General features: G+C 40.3%; 2 protein-coding genes across 8 annotated transcripts in view; one reads left to right on the top strand and one right to left on the bottom strand.

The window, feature by feature from the left end:
* PPM1L (protein phosphatase, Mg2+/Mn2+ dependent 1L) overlaps window positions 1-9,681 on the top strand; it is a 300,090-nt gene extending 290,409 nt beyond the window's left edge. For all 4 annotated transcript variants that reach the window (XM_042457217.1, XM_042457219.1, XM_042457218.1 and 1 more), the window contains one exon: window positions 77-9,681. In XM_042457217.1, coding sequence (XP_042313151.1) covers window positions 77-423 — 347 coding nt within the window. In that variant the 3' untranslated portion in view covers window positions 424-9,681. The remainder of the gene's footprint in view (window positions 1-76) is intronic.
* A 10,099-nt stretch (window positions 9,682-19,780) lies between these two features.
* Window positions 19,781-24,267, bottom strand: part of B3GALNT1 (beta-1,3-N-acetylgalactosaminyltransferase 1 (globoside blood group)) — a 13,704-nt gene continuing 9,217 nt past the window's right edge. For 3 of the 4 annotated variants that reach the window (XM_042460626.1, XM_042460625.1, XM_042460627.1), the window contains exons 2-3: window positions 23,325-23,452; window positions 19,781-22,772 (exon numbers count right to left, since the gene is read on the bottom strand). In XM_042460626.1, coding sequence (XP_042316560.1) covers window positions 21,718-22,683 — 966 coding nt within the window. In that variant the 5' untranslated portion in view covers window positions 22,684-22,772; window positions 23,325-23,452 and the 3' untranslated portion in view covers window positions 19,781-21,717. The remainder of the gene's footprint in view (window positions 22,773-23,324; window positions 23,453-24,267) is intronic. The other variant, XM_042460628.1, reaches the window with a different exon arrangement.

Genomic DNA, 24,267 nt, shown 5'->3' with positions numbered 1-24,267 from the left:
GCTTCTGAGAACAAATGTCATACAGAAGCAATTTTAACAGAATGTATGCTTTCTTGTTTTCTTCTCTCCGCTCCAGGTGGCTTCATCAGTTTTAATGGTTCCTGGCGGGTTCAGGGGATCCTGGCCATGTCCCGCTCCCTTGGAGATTATCCACTGAAAAATCTGAACGTTGTCATCCCTGACCCAGACATCCTGACCTTTGACCTGGACAAACTCCAGCCAGAATTCATGATCTTAGCTTCAGATGGCCTATGGGATGCTTTTAGCAATGAGGAGGCTGTACGGTTCATCAAGGAACGCTTGGATGAACCACACTTTGGAGCCAAAAGTATAGTCCTACAGTCTTTTTACAGAGGATGCCCTGACAACATAACAGTCATGGTGGTGAAGTTCAAGAGTGGCAGTAAAACAGAAGACCAGTAAAAAATATCTAACATCTGTCTGCCTCTCTCTTGGTGAACCTCTTCATCAGACCTTTACACTTCAACACAGTAGACAGCTCTAACAAGTATATTAGTATTTAAGACTGTGCATCTCAAAAGAAAACACAAGAAAATCATTCTTTTTGATAAAAGAGTGTTACACAGCAAACACACTCAATACCACTTCCCTTTTCATTTCTCCAGCTCTTTTTAAAGATTTACATTTAGAAGCTAATAACTCCTGCTTTGGCTATTTCAAATAGCTGCTACTTTTTAGTCCTCATCTACAAGCTTAAAAATGCAAGACAGGAACAGCTTGTGACTTGTCTGCACTTGAAGGAACCAATATGGGCTTTTCACCAATCTTATACTCTTCATTCTGATGTGCACTCTCCTTAAAGCTACTGTCTCTGCAGACATAGGAAGACAGGTAGCAAACAGATTTATAATTACTGACCTGTGTTTTCAAAGGAGAATGAAGAGGAGGCATCAGTTGTGCACGATAGGCAGATCCTTCTTTCTCGTTTCCCATAATCAAATGTCCTTCCTGCATAATAAGGAACAAGCTTTTGAGCTTTCCCATAGCTGTGTACTTATACCTTCTGTGTGCATGCCCTTAATGATGCTTTGCCTTTTTTTTAACCAAGACAGCTTTGGTAATCTGCTCATTGAAAAATTCCACATTAATTGGCTCTTGCATCTGGATATGGTGGGTGCCAGGATTGGACGCAACTGTGCAACTTGCATAAGTCAGAGAATGTTGTCAAGGGCAGAATGTAAAGTTCTTGGAGGATGTTGTCTGAGATTTTAACACAGACTTTAGTGTGTTTTTTTCCTGTTATCATCATGTGTTCATATATGAGACAGGGATGTTGAGGAAGCAAGTGAGCTAAAATGAGAAATTGTGGCTTCGTTTACAAAAATACAGCAGCAGCTTTTTGGTAGAATTGAAGCTAAGTTCATTATCAATAACAACAACAAAATCAGCAAGGGAAATGTTATTCTGATGGCCTAGGTATTTAATGATGTAAATAATCAAAGGCTAGCCTTGGGAATGAAAAAGGTTGATTACATATAGCTGTACTTTCAAACCTATGAGTATTGCACACTTTGATGTAGAAAATTGACTTTTCCAATTCCATTATTGATTGATAATTTAGGTATGACCTGAGTGTTTAATCCCCTGTAGTGCTCATCATCTGGCAATTTCATAGCAATGCTAAACAAAGTTGCTTTTTGGTGATAAAGATCACATAATCCTTTAGCTAGCATGGGCAGTGGGGATTCTAGGAGTTGTACTGGAAAAAAGTAAGTTTCCTACCTCTCTTTCACAATTAAAGAAATGGGCAGATGTTCCAGTACAGCACCATGGGAGCCTAGAATAATTATGGCTATCCAAATACATACTTCTCAATTTGTAGGTTTGTACTATAGCACACAAAAAGATGCTGTTTCCCTTCAGCAGGGTCTCCCCTCAGCAAGGAGATGTGATCTTTAAAATATACTTGGAAGCTGATGAACAAGTATCTATAACCAGGACTATTGGATATGACCTATCACATGCATGTGCAGAGCTGGTTGTATATTTCTGTAAGTAAAATAATAATGGAGATATGCTCTTGCTCTTCACCTATAGACTGTAACCTTCCAAAAGAGAGAAACAGAAAGAGAAATAAGCCCATAGACATGTGAGATGCTGGAATACAGTATGAATGTACGTCTGTGGGAAACAGAATTGAGCAGTTTTGCAATGTCCATATTCACGGGCTACCATGACATTTCTATTTAAGGGACCCAGTGACGTGACCATTGCACATTGGGACTGATGTGCAATGGACACCAATCCACATTGGATGCTCCTGATGCCCATCCAGGCAAAAGCCAGGGATGGCCAGTGTGATCAGTAGTGCCCATTGAAGTACCATGCACATTGCACCATGTGCATTGTTAGAGCCCAGTGTGCATGGGCACTCTTGCCAGTGCCCTAATGGGTATCTTGGCAATTCATTAACAGTGTTCCTTAGTGCCTCTGATATATAGCTGAATAGGCACAACATAAACCATGCCACAGAATATGCAAGCTACAATGCATGCAAGATCTGTTAATCCTCTTCTCTGCAGAAGTATAAAAGAGCAAAACACCCAAGTAGGAGATGTTTTTCAGTCTGTTAGAGGTAAATGAAATCATCCTCCCATCAGATACTGGGACATAGCATTCAGTTCTAATTAATGAGCTTTGGTGGATGGGATGGTACTAGGTTTTAAAGCTTTGGAAGTGCCCTTTGCTATCTACTTCCATTCATTGTAGATATACACAGGATCTCCTGAACAGATAATTCATATCCCCCAGGGGAGCAAAAGACGTCCTGGACTTTCTCAGAAACAGATGAGGTGCTTCAAAGTAGCACAGCGATGGATTAAGATGCTCAAAGGTTGTGTTAGTTACCATTGCAGTCTTCTGAGCTCTTATTACTTGCCTTTGTCCTTCCCTGCTGCTCAATTAGAATTTGCATGCTCTCTAAACAAATTAACCTTGGCATTCCCGTTTCAAGTGATTGGGTGAGTAAACACAAACACTGCCCCACCCCTTTCCTTATTTTTCTGTCCTCATCTATTCATATAGGATATCTGAAAAGATTTAATTAAAAGATCCAACATTTTTGGCAATGAAACATATAATCTAATGCAACAAGGTTCTAATTATAGATAAGCAGTTACATTATAGAATGGAAATGTTACATATTTAAAAGCAGAAAGAAGTTGCTGCAGTTTTGACTTTTTGTAGATTTCAGAAACTTTGGTGCTTCAGAGGTGTGGTATATAGACTGTAAGAGCTGTTAAAAGTGCAAGCTTGTCTTACCTTGCTAGTAGGACACACTGTTGCTTGGACAATACCGAGCCGTTAATGGTGTGCTGATTTTGCTATTTCTTTACATGAAATATGTCACTTCAGGCATACAACCTTGATGTAGCAAGCCATTACAAACCTAGATTCCTATAGAATAGTATACCAGGAGCAGCCAGTCGAGAATCAGTGCCAACTGCAGGCAAGGTGTTTTCAGAAGGTGCCCTCCCTGAGTGAGCCCACCTCCTTGCCACTATTATCCCTGCCCATTTCCTCTGGACCCATTGTGCACCACTGCCAAAATGCAGAGAACAAGGCAAATAGAGGTTCTTCCTCCATGCTGTTGTCATTGCTTGGGTGCTCCAAGAAGGCAAGTGAGCAGCAACAACACCAAGGAGGAAGTAGAACGGGGGGATGCAGCTGGGGTATTGGTTTTGAAGTGTTTACTTGATGCTTCCAGGTTGCTTCCTTGTAAGTAACCTGGGTAAGTAACATATATTAAGGAAAGTTAACCTATGGCCCAAATATATGGCCTGATCCCAAATGGCCATTTATTTCACAGTCCCTCTGTAAGTTCAGGCCTCTGCAGGAGTGCGCTTCTCCTTCCTCAGTGACCTACTAGGCAGAAAGGAAGGAGAAGGAAGAAAGGAAGGAAGGAGAAAACGTGGCAGAGCAGGAGGGAGAATGGGGAAGGAAGGAAGTCTGCATGCCTTCACCCTCAAAGGTTACCCCTGAAGAAATGTGCCTTCAATAGAAAAAGGTTGCCATTGGTAACTGGTGCTTTGGATCAGACCACTGATCACATTCAGTCCCTGAATTCAGGATGCTTGCCCCTATGCTGATTATCTTGGAATATTAGTTGATGGGACACTGCAACCATTGCACCAAAAGAAACCCACCCCCCAATGATATATTTTAGCTTCTGGCAGTAAGTACCACCCACTTTTGGGGGTATGTCTTGTTGCATTTCTTGGTTCACTATATCATTGCTGGTAGTGTAAGGAGTAGCTGTAGGAGCCTGGTATCTGAGAAGACAGGCACTAAACAATTAATAATTCTGTATTTTTGACAACTTTATAAAGGAAAGCAGAATTATTTTGAAAAGTAATTGTAATAATCATTGTAAACCCCTCACTGATTTACATCTGCAAATAATATTTAACTGCCATTAAAGGAAAGGTAATAGTTCCTGTTAGAGCAAATAAACAATACAAGTACTGTAATCAGTTTTTAGAAGAGGTCATTGAGAAGTCAGCCAAATTTCCATAGGAGTGGGATCAACATTTGACCTGTTTAGTTACTTTAATTACCTTGCTTAATTTTTGAGCTGAATCTCATTCCATACAGTATAAAAATTATGGTGCTTTTTTTTTTTTTTTTGCGTGGGTGGGGCTAGGTAAGTGGTAAGAGGGACCATCATCAATTAATAGTCAGTCCTTTATTTTTCCATTCAATTTGGGAAGTTTCTGGTTTATTTATTTTTTTAGGTCCCTCTAAGGATGGTCTTCAACTGTTTGGCCAATAGCTTGATCTCAGGAGAGTCACAGAGTTGTGTCCTGAAAGCTTTTCCCCAAAAAATTATACCAGGAAAGCCCAATCAGGTGTGTAAGAGTAGCTCATTCTCTACTGTTAGCATGCACGGTGATAGGAGTTTGGACTAATCACTTTAAGGCTCACTTCAGTTAAGAGAAAAGTTTAAACTTGGTAGAGAGGGGGGGAAACTAAATTCTATCTGAAACCTTAATTAACTCTCTCTGCCTCTATTGCTCCCTAGTGGCACAAAACCACTTGTGCAAGCAGTGCTGCAGCTTTCTTCATTCCCTGTATATAGTGCTGTAAAAACCAGTAGTCTATGGGGATACCACCAAAAGCCCTCGCAGCAGAAGCATGCTAAAAGTGTAATGCATTCTTTAAAAAAAACTGGGAATGGTAAAAGAGAGAATATCTTAAGATGGTAGAGGTGAAAATCATGTGCAAGATAAACAATATTAACCTGCCTTAATTTTCCTAAGAACCATGAAAAAATTGATGTAGTAAAAGGTTTAGGGTACAGTCATCTACTCTCTTTTTAAGAGTAAGCCCCACGGAACTTAGTTCTGATTAGTCTAATATTGGGATTGCACCATTAGTTCTCTAAAGTAAACTTTATGAACAGAAGAACTATTAGAGAAAGAAAGGACAGGAATTTATTTCCCATCCCTATTTTGACTCTTATACAGAACATCAACGTATATGAGATCTTTACCAAATTGTTAAATATCAGCCCTTTTCTTTTAAAAATATCTTAGAAGATAATAAATTACAGCATAGGAGCAAAAGGAAATTCTTCACTGCAAAAAATAAGGCATTGCAAAGAAAAAGGAATGTGCAAGTGTATTTCTTAATCTGCATCCTGTAGGAAGCAATTTTTAATATCTAAGAAGGAGAAAAATTGTTGTTAACAGGAAATAGGATTCAAACAATTACCAAATACAGGTTAAATTCAGTCAAGTGTTTAGAGAGGCCATGTTTGCCCAGCCAGCTAAAGAAAAAATGTTGCACCCTTTACAAGAGCTCATTCTGAATTAATAGCTTAATATGCATATTTATAGATATTTACAATTTTAATCTTGTAGAAAAGGCTCCTACATAAGAAAATAAAAACAAACCCCCCCAAAAAGAACACAGCATGGCTTCATGGAAGAACAGATGTTTATAGACTTTGAAAACTATATAATATTCCTGTAGAAATATGACTTGCATGATTATCTTAGGTCATAAGAAGCTAATTCTATCCTCTCATATAGAGGAACATTTGAAACTCTTCATTTGTCATGTACTTGAATTTAGGACATTTTGTAGCCAAAAAGAAACAGCTTTACTTTATTACTGCTGGCTTAAATTCAGAAGCAGAAAAGCCTTTGTAGAAGTTAGCTTCTCTGAATTTCTCTGCCTTCCTGGTCCTGCCCCACATTATGACCTTTCCTGTGCCCCATTCCAGGACACACCGGAATGGTTTTATAGGGCAGAGGGAGGTGGAGGCAGGGGACAAAGAAAGGAACTAAGAAAGGCCTATTGCCAGAGCACAGTTCCACACCATTTATGCTGAATTCCACTCATTGAGTTCAGGGAGAATACTGCCAAACAATTAAATGGTGCTTTCAGTCCAAAGTTTGCTAGTGCTAGCTTTACTAGTATAGACTATGCAACATGTATCTAATACACATATGATGAATTCACTGTTGTGACATAATAATAATAATATAATAATAAAAACTTTATTTATATACCGCCTTTCCGCAGTGATCAAAGCGGTTCACAAGACCATCAAATACAATTGCAGAATACATCAAATACAAAATACGTAAAACTGCAAGTACATATATAATTAAAGAAGCATCCTTAAAATCACGAATAAGAACATTAATAACATCTGTCAGTCATAAAGAGCATCTTTCAACAAAATAATTTCTACAGGGAGTCAGAAGGATATACTGACCGGAAAAGATGGGTCTTTAAGGCTTTCTTAAAGGCATCTAAAGAGGAACTAAGCCTTATCTCCTCCAGGAGCTTGTTCCAGTATGTGGAAGCTGCAGATGAAAATGCTTTTTGCCGAGTTGTTGCCAATCTCGTCTTAGGATATTCAAGTAAGCATTTCCCAGTAGTTCTGAGAGTGTGGGGCGGATTGTATGGGGAGAGGCGTTCCCTCTAGTAACACAGGCCCAAGCCATGAAGGGCTTTATAGGTGATAAACAACACTTTGTATTGACATGGGAGATTATCACATACCTCTCTTCTCCCAATTAGGGCACGGGCTTAAATGGATGAAAATAGATCTTATTGCATGCATCCATGCCCAACATGGCCGCATCGCGTACCTGATCTAGACTCCTGGCATACTTTTCAAAGAACAAGACTTTGGGCCCAGAGACATGCAATAAAATGTGTTTAATCCTGTGCCCAACCCATGCTTGGATCGGGCAAAAAGAGGTGTGCAATAATCTCCTTACTGGTGTTTATTGGTGTTTACCCTCAGTCAGGTTCTAGTTCTCTTTTATTCCATTAGATCTAAATATTTAATGATGGTTAACTTTGCAAAAGTACAGTAAAACAATGGTTAGGGAGAGGATGAGTACTAGTTAAACTCATTCAGTACATTGTGAACAGAAAGAGTGGAGAAGCAAGGTAACTACTTTAAACACAGTAACGACTTGATTGGCCCAGTGCAGTTGTAACACTTGGCAGCAATTATTAATACAAATCATGGTTTGTAAGATCGATTCAAAATAGTTTCAAGTCTTGAGTTGTGTCCAGTCATTAACATGATTAGCAGCTCAGATGTAACACTTAACCAAGATTTAACACAAACCACAGTTGCATATCCAGTTCAACTTCACAGTTTCAAATGCTGATCTGCAACCAATCTTTACCTGGAGTTAACAATGCAATCATATGCTCAAAAAGGGCAGGGGAGCCATGTTTTAGTCCTGTAGCTGCATGGAGCCCACCCCCCTTTCCTGGATATCAAGATTTGTGGATGCTCAAGTCCCATTAAATACAATGGTGTAAAAATGGTGTCACTTATATAAAATGGCAAAATTGAGGTTTGCTTTTTGGAATTTATATATTTGGGAGAGGGAAGAATTCAATCCATGGTTGAGTCCATGGATAAAGAATCTGTGGGCCAACTATAAATGTCTATAAAATCAATTTCTGTTACTAAAAAGTCAAAGCTACTATGTGAAGATTCATATCAAATCTCTGTAAATGCTAGTATACTTTGTGTAACTTTTCTGCATTGTGGTGGTGGAAGATATATTCATCTGAAGTCAGCATGGGAAGAATACATTATTCTTGGTAATTGATATTAATTTATACATTGGATTCTCACTGGTGCTATCGAGGAAATGTAAAGATACACCTAATAGCACATAGGGGATTATGCAAATACTTTCTGCAATCTCGGTGAGTAGATATGCAATTGTCTATTTCAGATCCTTTTGAATATGTGTATCTTTGTGCCTAAGACAATTTGCTGCCTGAGGCAAAGTACAATATTATGACTCATCCATGCTCTGATATTTTTCCATATGCAGAAGCCAACTGAATTAGCAGTTGAATTTTACTTCAGCACTGACCCTACTATGCCTAAAAGAAGCAGACTAGTTCACAGGGTACAACCCAGGCTGTATGGCTGGGGAAATGGGCAGGAGAGCTCATGAACAAAAATGGGCTATTGATGTTCCCCAGCATCTGCCACCTGAAGCAGTTGCCTCACTTTGCCTATTGGTAGAGCAGCCTTTCATTGTGTAGAATATTGTATACACCATGCACAGACATACAGCAGTTTCTCTGGAATACTGGACAGGACTTTCAACTTGCATTTGTATGTAGTGGAAACCTCTAGAGTCAGTAGGATGACATTTCTTAAACTCTTTAATAGAATATGCAGGTTATACGTTTGTGGCTCAGTCTAAAAAAGTTTATAGAAACATCAATGCACCTCAGTCTCATTGGCGTCTATAAGCAAGATCTAACCATTTTTATCAGTGCTTGCAGGATGTTTCATAGTGTGTGTGTTTTAATTGTTATCCATTTGTGCTGGTGACATTAATGGGGCTGCAAGGTGAATTTATCCTTTGAAAAGCAGGCACATTTTTAAAAGTTTTTGAAAAGCTGTCATAAAATTAGAACTCCCTTTTTGATCACATACAGAAAAAAATGTAATTTTCTTTAAACTGAGTTCACATATGGACTTAGCAAGAACTATTAATGTTGTTAATAGGCCATGTTCTTTATTTGAGGTAAACAAACCTAATTGTAATAACTCCTAAGTGTGCAATGCTCTTGTTCATGGGAAGACATTCTAGTGGCAACAGAATATGGCAGACTTTCCTCTCTCTGGATAGAAAGGGAAATCTCCAAGCAAAGGCACTGAAGGTCTCTTCATTCAGGGAAGCAAAACACTTCATCACCATCACTCCTGCACTGTTGGAAGGCCAATTATATATAGTTGAGGCTCAAATGGGGTATTTCTGGGACAGCTGGGGGGGAGGTTCTGAATCTGATGCATCCACAACTTTCCTATTTTCAAGAAGTCTCTGACTAGAGAAGGAAACATGTCCAGGCCTGGAACTGGGATTATTGATAGCCTATGAGTGGTTTCTAACACATGGAGACCCTAAGGCAAAGTCATCAAAGGTTTTCTTGGCAACATTTGTTCTTGCCATTGCCTTCCTCTGAGGCTGAGAGAGTGCAACTTCCCCAGGCTCACCCAGTGGGTTACCCTGCATAAGTGGAAATTCGAACCATGGTCTTCCAGAGTCCTAGTAGAACATTCAAACCAATACACCATGCTGGCTCTCATAACTTCAGTGGACCCTCCACATTCATTGGGGTTAAGGGTGTAAGACCCCCATGAAAGTGGAAAAACACAAATACCTGAGAAAACACCTCACTAGGAATCTCTAGGTCCTCCAGCACAGGTCTATGGCCAACATCTGCTGGACGTTGAACATAAAATTGCACTGGAGGATCTACAGATTCCTAGAGAAGTGTTCTTTCTAGAAATCTAGATCCTCCAGCACAGCTTCTGGCAGACATTGGCCATAGAGAAAACAAATGTGGAGGGACAGCTGTGTTGTTGTTTTGTCTCATTGGAAACAGTGGAAGGGAAAGTAAATAGGAGTAGTAGAAGATAATCCAAGGGAGGGCCACTTCCACAGCACATATAGATTGACTTGAATTCCCCCCTCTCCTATCTCAATAGAATCGTTCTGAAATGCATTGAGTAGAACATTTAGGACAAAACCAGTATTTTAAAAATCTAGGAATGCAACAAGAAAAAAAACCCAGACTATTTAGGTCTGCAATATAACTAAATCAATTGGTTATATAATTTGATTAAATATTTCAGTTGACTGAAAATGACCTTGATAGATAGAGCAGATGAGGTGCTATGTTAAGAGGCATTCTAGATCTGTTGCGTAGGTCAGACTGCCTCTATGAATAGAGAATATACAGGTTGAGTCTCCCTTATCCAGGATTCTGAAATCCAAAATATTCCAAAAAATGTAACTTTTTCATAGGTGGCTGAAGTAGTGTTACCTTTGCTTTCTGGTGGTTCAGTGTACACAAACTTTGTTTCATGCACAAAATTATTGAAATTACCGTCAGGTTGTATGTATAAGGTATATATGAAACTTACATGCATTTTGTGTTTTGTGACTTGGGTCCCATTTCTAAGATATCTCATAATGATTATGTACACACATGCAAATATGGGTTTTTCAAAATCCCCCCCTCCTAAAAAAATAAACACTTGTGGTCTCAAATATTTTGGATAAGGGAGACGCACTAAGATATGTGCGTGCATCATATAAAAGCAAATTTTAAACAAAAAAATTCAGACTTGATAGGCAGATTCAAACAAACGGCTTTTAATGGGTGTCATTCTTATTTCAGTTGTGGATCTTTTACATAAGAATTACAGATATGTAATTGCCCTGTATTCGTTTATACAAAGTATTAATGATTGAAGAATTATTGCCATTATCATAAATCCCCCCACAATTCTCATTTTAAAACTCCGAGGATCCACTGTAAGCAAAAGAAATCTGCTCTGCTGGTGATCAAGGTGCATCAGGATTAGGCTTCCAGCCCTCTCCTGCCAGAGAGTGAGGCTACCACAATGAGAAACAGCATCCCTGACATAATTCCTTGTTGTACTAATTTAGCTGGAGGCAGAGGAATAGAAACACCTTTCCTCTGCACCTTGATCTGCAGCAGAACAGATCTCCATTGCTCAGTGTGTTTATTGGTTATTAAGCTTGTTTTGGAGGCTAGGCCAAATGATACTTAGGTGTGTTACAGACCACCGAGAAGCGGCGGTCTGCCGCCACCGCCAGTTGCAGCTTCCGGGAACCGCAGCAGCCAAACGGTGCGGTTCCCGGATGCTGCCAAGAAGGAGCGCAAAAATCACACTCCTTCTTGCGGCCCGGAAGAGACACCGCGAGGCGCTAATCGTGCACTCGCGCCATCACTTCTGCCGCGTGATGTGCGGACACACAGAATCCGCTACGTCAAAATGGCAGTGGCCGTGTGGAATGGCCGCCGCCATTTGTTACGGACTCTGTCCATAATAGGAGTAGGGGCGTCTAGAAGAGACGCCCCTTTTTCAAACTGGGACGTCCTGAGGATGTCCGAAATGGTGGTCTGTAACCCACCCTAGTTACACATTCATTACTAAATCACTAATATATAATGTGTTTAATCTCCAGTAAAACAGTGCTGTCACTTTAATTCCACTTTGTCTAGGCAAATTAAGTTCATGGGCATTACTCCAATCTATTCTCTCTTCCAGGACCGAACACTTCATTAAAAGTGTATCCTGGCTGGGAAGAGCAGCATTTCTTTGAGCTTTTATTTCTTAACGTTGTGGCCATACCCTAATTTTCCCCACCATAAATGTGTCAGTCTTAAATAATTTCTTAGAAGACTTGCTGCCTCTAATTTCCAAGTGTTGTTTAAAAGCAGCTAGAGCTTCCACCAACATCTCTGTCATATTTTGGTTACTTTCAAAGGCACAACAGAGATTCCAAATAAATTAAAATAAGCTAAATGTTCTGGAAGGTTTCCAGTGAGATTTTGTACGTTTACCCACAGTTAGATCAATTAATAGTTCTGGGCCAGCCAAGGCTAAACCTTTTGCCCTGCCACTTCATAAAACCCAGCTCAGTTGCAATTTTAAATTAATTACTATGTTGAAGATTGCAGCCACAATCCCTATTCACTCTATAGAAAGAGGAAGTGGTCTGCAAGCGAACTATGTTGGCTGTTGTGTAGCAAGATGTTCAGAGCCACTGTGCTGCCTGACAAGCAAATGGCAACACATGGTAGACTCCAAGCACAGTTGTGAAGGGAGAGATCCCCTAGTCCCTCCTGCAGGCTGCAGCTGGCCAGTGCTTCTTTCTCCTCCCGCAAGGCACAGTTGTGGACAGCAGATTGCAGGAATGGGGCCCTCAGTGTCACACTGCAATTCCCACCATCTCTTGCTGCTGTCTATGCTAGCTAGGACTGAAGGGAGTTGCAGTGTAATAATATCTAATGGACAACATGTTCCCATATTGTGGCTTGTGTGCCTTCAAGTCGTTTCCAACCTATGGCATCCCTAAGGTGAACCTGTCATAGGGTTTTCTTGGCAAGATTTGTTCAGAGGCGAGGTTGCCTTTCCTCTTATTTGCCCAAAGTCATTCGGTGGGTTTCCATGGCTGAGCAGGGATTCAAACCATGGTCTCCAGAGTCGTAGTCCAGTGTTCAAACCACTAAACTGAGCTGCCTGTCCACATGTTCCCTGTCCCTCCTCTATCAGAAAAGCTTTACTCTGTGGCAGAAGCAAGAAAAAACAAGAGTGTTTTGTAGGTAAGGTAATCAATAGGCATCTAAAGCCTTTTTAATACACGCGATGGGATCAGGGAGACAAGTTTGAAAAGAGCCACCACAGTTATTTCATACTTAACTTCCAGAATTCACATTTTAAAACAAAGGCATGTCATGTGCCCATTGATTTTTGAAGACAGGACAGCATCCAGAAGCTAAGCAAAAAGAGATGGGGCATTTTGCCTGGCACATGCATGCTGCTTTATGTTAACATTTGCACATATCCTAAAATAGAGAGATATGAAGTCCAAGAAGGAATTGTGTAGTCCATTCTTATGAATTTAAAATGAACCCAATTGTGTGACATCTACAACTGCATGTTGAAATCTTAAAGTCATAATTGAAACCTATCAAAATCCTGTAATTTGGCCATACTGCAGAATGAAATAAATTGGTGAAACCTTGTTCTAGGCACTAGCAGATGGTTTTGTTTGTACTTATTCTACATCTGTCTCTAAGAGACAATTTGAAACATGGTCAAATGAAATGTACATACAGTTAACATTGGGTGTAGTATAAGCTAAAGGTGACAGTGCACAGTCACTCCTAGATGTAGGTAACAATAGTATCTTCATTATGTGCATTAGAGATAGATGACTTTTTTTTTAGATATGTGATGAATATATGTTTTACGCAACTACAGATTCTGTGTTAATGTCTACAGAAAGTGTAAACTACTGAGCAAAAAAAAAGGCCTTGGTTGTATGGTTAAAATAAAAATAAAGGCTTTGAAAGAAGCATATTTAAATAATTACTTTGTGCTTAAGTCTTTTTGTGTGTTTGAATGCTAAGATTCCTTATCAACCAATATCTGTTTTTCTAATAAATACCTGTCCCCATCCTGCACAGGAATAAATTTTGATGTTTAGTCCATATTCTGGTGAAACTTTATTAAACCAATCACCCTAGTTTTTAAAGCTCACAAATTACTTCACCAGATGAAATGGGTAAAACGGCATGCAAGGGAAGGAAAGTTCCCTTGTTGGAGTCAAAATGTCTACATTTTTCTTGGAGATGTTATTTGAAGACAAGTCTGTATAGACAAAAAAAAAGTTAGGTTACACATGCACGCCATGGCCATGAGTGGAGAAATGTAGTAAAAGCAAGGCACTCCACCCCATGGATCTGAGAAAGTAGACTCAAGTCTACAGAAGCTCATGGTACCAATTTCTTTCAGTTAGTCTCAAAGGTGCTACAAGATCCCTTTGCAAGGAAATAAAAGCCATGTTTCTCCATTTGAAGTTGCACAGCACCCCTTCTAAGAACTGTGCCTGCTTATGCAGTCTGAGACCCTAGGCCCCTTTGTAGGAAGAATGCAATGAAGATTCTGCCTTGGCAAATCTCTGCCCTGCTGGATCAAATTTCAGTGCTGGACCAGGCAACAGGCGCTTTTCTTCTATTCCACGTTAAGAGGATCTCCTTGTGAGGAAGGTAAACATTCCCTGTATTAGCAAACCTGAACTCCCTACTGTTTTGTACACAAAATGGAGCCTCCCAACAACAAACCAGAAATATTTGCTAGAGGAGGAGCTGGAACCCCAAGGAATGTAAAAGTACTGAAGGTTTACAATTCATTGCCCACAAGGGAATAGTGTCTAAAATACAGTTATGTGAGTACATCCTTGACTTAACAAGGCAGAAAATTGCTGCTGTGCAATAGCTCTGGAAGAGGTGAGTGGATGTTTGTCTCTTAAGTTTTCCAAAATGAGACAAGAAAGAAAATGGCAGCTGGAGATACACACACAAAAGCCAACATGAATATGCAAAAAGTCTGAAATGTGTCATATGTGTGAGAATGCTTGGAACAAGGCTTACATGAATGCCCAGAAGTCAGTCCCCACTTTTAGCACATGCATTTTCACTAGAATGCACATATATTATTAGGGTCTCAATTGAATCTCATATTATCAGCAACCAATAACCTAAATACGTTTACATTTATAAATTAGGATCTAAATAAGTACAGTACCCCAGGTGATCTTGTACTACTATAAATTTCAAGCAACAAAAGGAACCATTTCTAGGATTCACTGAAGGGAAGATCATTATTTCTGTCACAGAAATATCCTGTTGGATCTGGAGTTTAGACATCCCAGTGCTATTCAGCATCTTGATCAATGACTTGGATGATAGAATAGAAGGCATGCTTATCAAACTGGCAGGTGACACCAAATTAGGAGACGTGGGGAGCTGGGTATGTTCAGCCTGGAGGTTAGGTTATATGCTAAACATGTTTAAATATCTGAAAGGATGTCATATTGAGGATGGAGGAAGCTTCTTTTCTATTGCTCCTGACTAGGACACAGTTCAATAGATTCAAACTATACAAAAAGAGCTTCCACCTCAACATTAGGAAGAACTTCCTGGCAATAAGAGCTGTTCAGAAGTGGAATGCACTCTTTCGGAGTATGGTGGAGTCTCCTTCTTTGGATGTTTTTAAACAGAGGTTTGATGACCATCTGTTGAGAGTGCTTTGTTGTGTAGTCCTGCATGGCAGGGGTGGACTGGATGGCCCTTGGGTCTCTTCCAACTCTATGCTTCTATCTAGACAGTATGTCTGATGAATATTTGAATAACCATTGTTCCAGATTGTCTCGGTATAACCTTCTATGGATCTCTTTTCCATCGCCCTGATATATTTCAGATTTTGCACTGCAGTTTGTAAAATAATGGCAAAAAATTATTACCACAATACTCAGATTTGGGACTACTGCTCAAAAAGATGCAAGGTTTGAGGAGCATATTATCACATTGACGTGCTCTGTCCAAAAAATACAGAGGTATTAGCTGTACATTATACAGTTTATTAAATGAATGTTGACACCAAATCCTTGTGGATCCTTGCTAATTTGCTAATTTGCTAATCATTAGCAAGTAATCCTTGCTAATGATTACTTGCTAATTTGGATGTTGACATAATACTCCAAATAAGATTACCACTATAGCACTCTGTGCACACTTCACTTTATCTGTTTCAGAACCTGGTTGTTACTTGAACAAATGACACCATCAAACTCCAAGGATCAGGCAGAATTAGGAAAGAATCCTGTCTGAAACTATGGCAACATGGACTAACAATATGACCTATGTGTAAGGCAGCTTCTTATATTCCTAAGAGACTTAATAGTGCTCCTGCAGCAAAAGTGGTTATCATTTACAGTAGACAGAATAGTCCCTACTTAGCATCAGTGAGTAGAAGTATGGGAAGTTCTTGCTCTGAAAAAAAATATGAATTCATATTTTTAAAAAAGCTAACAAACACATTAACAACATCATGAACATACTGAAAGTAAGGTAATCTATGGTCATGCACCAAAGCGAATACTACTAACATCTCAGGTGGATGCGACGGTCAGAGGTGCCTGTTGATATGGTTGGTTGATATGCCAGCTGCGACCCTACCTTGACCGGGGGGACCTTGAAACGGTGGTACATGCTCTGGTAACCTCTTGGTTGGATTTCTGCAATGCGCTCTACATGGGGCAACCCTTGTACCAAACCCGGAAGCTACAATTGGTTCAGAATATGGCAGCAAGGCTGGTCACTGGATGTTCCAAGACCAGCCATATAACACCTATCTTAAAAGATCTACACTGGCTGCCGATGTGCTTCCGGGCACAATACAAGGTGTTGGTTATAACCTATAAAGCCCTAAATGGTTTGGGCCCAGGGTACTTGGAGGACCGCCTCTCCCCATATAATCTGCCCCGCACACTCAGATTGGGTGAGAAACATCTACTTGAAGTTCCTAATTGTAGATATATGTCATCTCAGAGGGCTTTCTCGATCTCAGCCCCACAGCTTTGGAACTCTTTGCCCAATGAACTCCACACTGTCACCTCCCTAGATGCATTTAAGAGGAACTTGAAGACCTTCCTCTTTTGCCAGGCTTTCCCCCCATGAGCACCAGTTACTCTAATCCCCTTCGATGATGTATATTGTCAGTCCTGCTATTGCATGGTTTTATGGTTTTAATTTGTCGTAGCTCTGTATAGTCTTGGTCTGTTCATGTTGGTTTCTTGTTTGTATGGAGGGTGGGCTTGCACTTGCACTTGAGATATCATTGTAACCATTGTTTTGTGGAATTTTAATGTTGGAAACCGCTGTGATCTGTATTGGAATAGCGGTATACAAATAAATTTTATTATTATTATTATTATTATTATTATTATTATTATTATTATTAATAATAATAATAACTTCATGTTCTGTCTTTTATTACCCTCCCTGAACAACCATTTTCATTACAAGCCTGAACATAATTTGTTCTGATCACACATTTCCTCATTATTGTACACTATAGTCAGAGGAGAAAGATGAGCTATTTTATTGTCCAAAGTAAATAAAAAAAGTCCTTATATATGTGTTTGCTTTAAGAACAATGAGATCATTTTGCAAAGGCATTTCTTGCAGCAAACTCTTCAAAGCTCCAAGGTTTGTTTGTCTTTAAAAAAAAAAGCGGGCCTGTCTTCCAAACCAATACTTTAAGGCTGCAATACTGTGTCTACAGTTACTTGGGAGTAAGCCCAACTGAAGCCAGTAAGACGTACAGCTCATTATGGAGCCAGAGTAACATGGTGGTTTGAATGTTGAGCTACCACCTTAGGAAGCAGGGTTCAATTCCCCAGTTGGCCACGAAGCCCAATGGGCGACCTTGGGCAAGTCACATGCTCTCAGCCCATGACAAATCTTGCCAAGAAAATCCCATGATAAGTTCACTTTAGGATTGCCATAAGTTGGAAATGATTGAAGGGACACAACAACAATAACAACAGTCATGTATAGGAATCTACTCCAAATGAAAATGTGTATGTAGGGGTAAATGCAAAAAGAACCCTCCATTAAGTGGGTTTTACAGAGCATTAGCAGCTGTTCTTAAATGCTTAAGTTTCCATACAAAAACTAACATTACTTTTGCCAGTTTCCTAATAAGAAGTGGAATGTTCCATAATAAAAACAGCAACCTGCCTGGGATAGTCAAAAAATGAAATCCTCTCAAGACATTTTCTAACAATTCAGTTTGGATAATTCTGTTTTATTCAGCATAAAAGCTTTCATATTTAAATTGAGCCTGATCTTCTCATGTTGGGGTTATTCAAATATTATTGTGTTGTTGGGTGCCTTATAGCAACCCTAAAACAAACCTATCACAGGGTTTTCGCCACAGGATTTCTTCTGAGGATGAGAAAGTGGGATATGCCCATGGCCACCCAGTAGGTTTTTCCATGGTTGAATGGGAATTTATTTATTTTAATTTATATGCCACTTTTCCTCCAGAGCAGGATCCAAGGTAGCTCAAAGGGATTCAAACCCTGGTCTCCCACAGTAATAGCCCAACACTTGACCCACTTCTCCATTCTGGCTCATCCCAAAGTACCTCATGGAGGTTCTTTCCATGCATTTAAGACGCCACTGCATTTTGACCTTTCTGCTCTGTTGTCCATACTATGTTCCTTCTAGTGCCATAAAAGTTTTTGATCTAGTGGAGCAGAATATGATTATAGGGTCTTTTCACTAATTCCCACCGAGTCCGACCCCAGGAGGTTGGAGGAGCTTTTGGTATAACCTGGGAAGTAACTGGAAAGCTGGCAAAAAGAATAGTCTGTTAAAAGTCATCTCTCCACACAGATGCCTCAGCTGTGATCAAAGTGCCTTCTTTCAGCAGACACAAATATTTTCAAACCTATTATCACAGTACAGCTGAGATCCTCAAGCTGTCAGGGAACTGTCAAGCTGATGCTATTGCTGCCCAAGTGTGGACAAGAGAAAAGGAGGAGGGGATTCTGACCAGAGAGAAGCAGCTGGTCTCAGCTCAAGGAGGAGCGAAGAAATGAGGGTGTGCTCTCCAATGGAGTGCACCTGCCTTTTCCTTCCCCTTAGGAGCTCAGAGCAGCTGGATCTTCATGGTCCAAATCACCTCCCCAATCTCACTCCTTCCCTCAGGTACGAAGGATTAGCAGCAGCCCATTCAGGGCCACTGGGAGGTTTTTGGATTAAAAGCAAGGGCAAGCAAATAGACCTCTGAATCCTATCAAAAAGTGACCTGCATCTATGCATGTCACTTACAGGACCCTGGCCTAAATGAGTTAATCAACTTAACCATGCAACATTGTGGCAGCTAAAAAAGCCAATGCAGTTCTGGGCTACATTAATAGAAGTATAGTGTCTTGGTCAAGGGAGGCAATTGTCAGACAAGGTCTCACCTTTTAGCTCTGTCAGGAGTTGGAGTTGTTGGTGCAGGGGATAATAGGTTAGATTTAGTCTGCTTGTAGTGACTGGGGGGAAGGGAATGCAGGTGGCTAGCTATTTTAGAAATGTCGCCTTGGGAAGCTGAGTGCCTGGATTGGATTTGCAAGCGGCTTGAAATGTGGGGGAAGTTTGGGATAGCTTGGTAGTGCTTGGCCTAGGTAGGGGAGTTTGGTGAGGGGATTAGCTCATGGGCATCGTAGGAGGGGAGCTGTAGTTCGCGCCAAAGGGAGATGGGTGGAGTTGTAGATTGGGGTTTTTTTAATATACTGTTTGTGCTTTTGGGGGGTAGTTCCAGCTTAAACACTGAACGATGAACTGTGACGTCAATTAAGTTTTGTTCTGTTTCGTCATACAAGACTCATTGATTGCACAAGGACTCTGAGTTCCCGAGTTGTGACAGTGCCACTTTATTCTGCTTTGGTCAGGTCTCACCCCGGAATACTGCGCCCAGTTCTGGGCACCACAATTCAAAAAGGATGTTGAAAAGCTGGACTGTGTCCAAAGGAGGGTGACTAAAATGGTGAAGGGTCTAGAAACCATGCATGATGAGGAGAGACTTAGGGAGCTGGGGATGTTTAGCCTGGAGAAGAGAAGGTTAAGAGGTGATATGATAGCCCTGTTTAAATATTTGAAGGGATGTCATATTGAGGAGGGAGCAAGCTTGTTTTCTGCTGCTCCAGAGACTAGGACCTGGAACAATGGATGCAAGCTGCAGGAAAAGAGATTCCACCTCAACATTAGGAGGAACCTCCTGACATTAAGGGCTGTTCAACAGTGGAACAAACTCCCTCAGAGTGTAGTGGAGTCTCCTTCCTTGGAGGTCTTTAAACAGAGGCTGGATGGCCATTTGTTGGGGATGCTTTGATTTGGATTTCCTGCATGGCGGGGGTTGGTGGATGGCCTTTGCAGTCTCTTCCAATTCTATTATTCTATGATTCTATGATTCTATAGGTGAAGCTTTCTTCCCAGCAAGACTGGAAACATGGACACTGGGGAAGGATCCTGGGGAGGAGTGGTTGAGTTCACAGAAGAAATGATGGGGAGGGTAGAAAGCTTCACCCATACCAGAGTTAACCATGCCTGAAAATGTAGACAAAACCCTGGTATATTTAGGACAAGGTGTGGAAACAAGTGTCTGGCTATGTCTGCAAGGCAGATGCAAAATCATTACAGCATGCGCTTACACCTCTGGAGGATCTCAACAGATGATACAATCATTCTGTGACCGGCTATAGAGACACAGCCAGACCCTGATTCCGTGCTCCACCAGCCACAGAATGGCTGCATACAGGGCTGATGCAGCTCAGGGATAAGTCTAGGAGTTGAATGTCCTGCGGTACCATAATTTCACATGCAGACAATAATGCTACACAAATAAATAAAAACTAGGTTTTAGAATAATTACACAACATACAAAAGCCTCTGTTTAAGTACTAACAAATGACTATCAGACTAAAAAGTAATAAATACAGAATAAAAATGAAATTAAATACATCAAGAAATTTTTAAATTAATGTGTTTACCTCAAAAACATATATCACACCTTTCTGTTATTTGTGATCCACAAGCTGGTAATATAAAAACAAACAACTACAAAAGACAGTACAGTGTCATTATAAGAAAACAGTTAAAATATCACAATACTACCTGGTAGGATGTAAGAACTAGTAATGATCTATTCCTGCAGTCCCCTCTGACCAGCAAGTTTACAATCTGGAAATGCTGGAGCCTGACTGGTTCCTAATTCTGCAGGTGCTCACAATGACCAAGTCTGTTTTTAATAAACCCAGTTTGGTACAAAAGCTAAGTTCTTGTTCAGAGAAGTCATACTTACCCTCAGTTACTACACTCTCTGCACTTCCAGACTGGATTACTTGAACACACTTTATTTGGGGCTGCTCTTGAATACAATATGGCCCTCCAGATTTTCCTTGAGACCAAATGATTGGCTCATATTGGCATAAATCCGATTTTGACTCACTAAATCAATGGTAAATTGGTACACAAGCACTGATTCAATGGGTGTGTTCTAGCTGGGAGTAGAAATTGGATTCAAGCCATTATCCAATTCAATGACAGCTATTCAGGATCCTGGCTTTCATAAAACCCTGAACAGTCTCGGGCCAGAATTATGTTATGGCATGTGTCTCCCCTTGTAAACCTGTCCAGATATGTGCTTCTATATTTGAAGGCCTTCTCTGTCCCAACCAGCCATGCCGGTCCACACCAGGCAAGAAGCATGGTGGAGGTTTCCAATAGAATTCCATGCTAACTGGCTGTTGGAAGAGCTGGGCAGGGAGGGAAAAGGAAACAGAATGGAATGGAGAATCCTGGAAGATAGCATGGATGAGTGGTTGACACCCTAAACAACAACACTCCACACAACAACACTGCATTGTACATTCTACTTGTATTTACACACATGTTCTGCTGGATTCAAGTACTTTGAAGTTCATTATTCTTTTTCCAACACTGAGTGGTCATCTGCATATAATCTAAGTACCAGTGCATTTATACAAAGGCTGAGTTTCAAAATTATAGTTTGCCATAGTGAATGTCCAACATGTGAACGTCCAGTGTGGTTGGAATACTGAGGTGAATTATATACAGTAGCTTTTCTTGCAATCGTTTTTCCTAGCTTCACAAGTGCTTGTATAAATCTCTACAATATAACTTACAGCTGAAAGACCATCAGGCAGCCCAGCCCTCCAAAGTTCCACCTAACCATAGTCTTAAAAAAAGGGGTCAGGCTTCAAATGACAGGGAGTTGAAAGCAAGATGAAATCATTGACAAGGAAGTGAAGTTGTCTCTCTTGTTATTTCCTGCCAGAACACAATCATTTCCTGTGGAGAAATGTTGTGTACAGCAATCAAGTGCTTGTACTTACAAATATCAAAGTCAATTCTGTATAAAAAGAAGAGTTCTGCATCTTCTGGAATAGAGATGCCTATACCAAGTATACCTAAACAAATCCCAACATAGACATCTTCAAGTCGAAGAGGTTTAACATGGCTCATCATTTCATAAACCTTATGAGCCAGTTTGGTGTCAAGTATATAACCAAGTCCACTGCAGTATGGAGGATAGACCTTAAATGGATATTCATTGTAAGAAATGTAGGTTTTCCTATGAAATCCCCTGTGGGGATGGTTGTCTACCAGAGGGTAGCCAGTCATGAAGTTTTCTGAAGCATTTGAATTTAGAAGAAACTTGACTAAATTGCCTGTGTTGATGAAAACATCAGCATCTGTTTTCATCACATACTGAGCACTCAGACAAAACTCAGTAACCCATCTGAATCCCATGATAGTTTTCAAGGTAAGATTGTCGTAAGTGTCAAGGAAATCTTGTTGGATGATGTCTCCATAAAGAATGCTTTCATCTTCTATGGATAAGGCTGCGTTATCATCACTCTCTGTTCCTTTGCCCAGTAAGAAAAGTGTCACAACTTGTTTCCCCCACCAGGATTTTTGAGAGCCCCATGTTATCCTAATAGCTTGTCTCGTATCCACTTCCGGAGGCCTTGAAGTCACCAAGATGACCAGAAATGGACTATTGGCTTCACATTTTACTCGCTCACGTAGTGTGAAGAGAAAATTCTGTTTGTAGACAGGTTCATAATCATAGAAATACATCCAGTTTTTGGGTTCCATCACAGTGTGGGAAGGAAATACCATATACCATGTCATTAAAATAACACAGATAATAGACAGACCATATAAAAACCTTTTCAAGTATTTTAAAGCCATATAGATTTCAAGTTAAACTAAGAAGAGACACAGGAGGCTTTAGGGGTCTATGTGAATCGGGAGAACTTGCCTTGGAAATAAATTGTTTGCTGAAAAGAAAAAAAATGGAAAGAATTAGTATGTTGATAATACAGTTTAAAAACAGAGATAGTAACTTTCAACATTATTAGAGCTGACTTGGATTCCTTTCACATTGCACAGTTACAGTGACACAATTCCCCTTTAAGTGCCATGGCAACAGCCTATGATATCATGGGATTGGCAGTTTAGGATGGGGAGCTTAAAAGTCTCAGGCAGGGAGGATCTAATACCTTACCAAACAAGAAACCCCAGGATTTCATAGTATGCAGCCACAATCATGGCTCTGTAACTATGTAGTGTGAAAGGCCCATGGTTTCAAGCTACAATAATACATATACAGAACAACTACTGGCCTTTTTTTATTTTGTTATTGTAAGCTAACTATATGAAAAAATTCTGACCAAGCAAGCAGTTTTCATTTACTTATAGTGTGTAGGTCTGGATTCGTGTCTGCTCATCCCACTGCACACAGAAGAAGATACATAGAATGTAGAATGCTGAAGGGCATTGTTGACAGATGATGGCATATTTCACATTAGAGGATTAACAAGTGAAAGTACCTCTAATAATTGTGGATGAAGTGGTTAGGTCCTGTAATGACATTTCCAGAATAGATAGGGAGAGAGTGTTGGCATCTGGGTATGTGGCAAGGTCTTCAGCACTCTACATTGGGTAAACAGGCCAGTCTCTGTGCCAAAGGATAAATGGACACGAATCAGACATTAGGAATGGAAATATACAAAAACCAATTGCAGGACACTTCAGCCTTTCTGGGCATTCCATCTCTGGCCTCAGAACAAAGAAACTGCAAAGCAAAACTGGAAAGAGAAAACAGCTGAATTGGAATATATCCACAAATACCAGTACATCAACAGAGACAATGCTGTCCTGGCTCATTACACATATTATAACACTAGTTAACATCTCAGCCTCAAGAGGGTGCTCTTGGCTAGTTTATCACATCTGCTTTCTGATTCCCAGCCTGCACATATTATGTTCCAAAACTCCCTCCACCATTCATTCATATGGTCATCCAGTTACCCTGGTCTTAGGCAACATTTTTTCTCCTGCCTTTGTCCCTCTGATGTCACCTTATTACCATATCCACAAACATTCCATTTATATCAGGGGTAGGCAACCTGCGGCCCGCGGGCCGTATGCGGCCTGGCAAGGCCTTGGGACTGGCCCCAGCCCAGTCCTGCCGTTGATTGCTGCTGGGGCCTTTGGCCTCTTGTGCGCAGGGGCAAGGAGGGCAATTGTCTATAGATGCCTCAGAAACATGCATTTATATTAACATTTTTTAAAAAATCAGCAATTTTTTTTTGCGTGTCCTCCACTTTTTTAAAAAAAGTGTCCACCATTTGAAAATGTTGTCCTACATTTGTCCCGGTTTATTTATTTATTTAAATTTTTTTAAATTATTTATTTTTTGGCTTCGGCCTCCCAGTTGTCTGAGGGACAGCAACCCGGCCCCCCGGCTCAAAAAGGTTGCCTACCCCTGTA

Source organism: Sceloporus undulatus, chromosome 3, assembly GCF_019175285.1.
Source record: "Sceloporus undulatus isolate JIND9_A2432 ecotype Alabama chromosome 3, SceUnd_v1.1, whole genome shotgun sequence".
NCBI classification, from domain to species: Eukaryota; Metazoa; Chordata; class Lepidosauria; order Squamata; family Phrynosomatidae; genus Sceloporus; species Sceloporus undulatus.
Note: the sequence above shows the minus strand (reverse complement) of the source record. Positions and strands in the feature narration are given on the sequence as shown.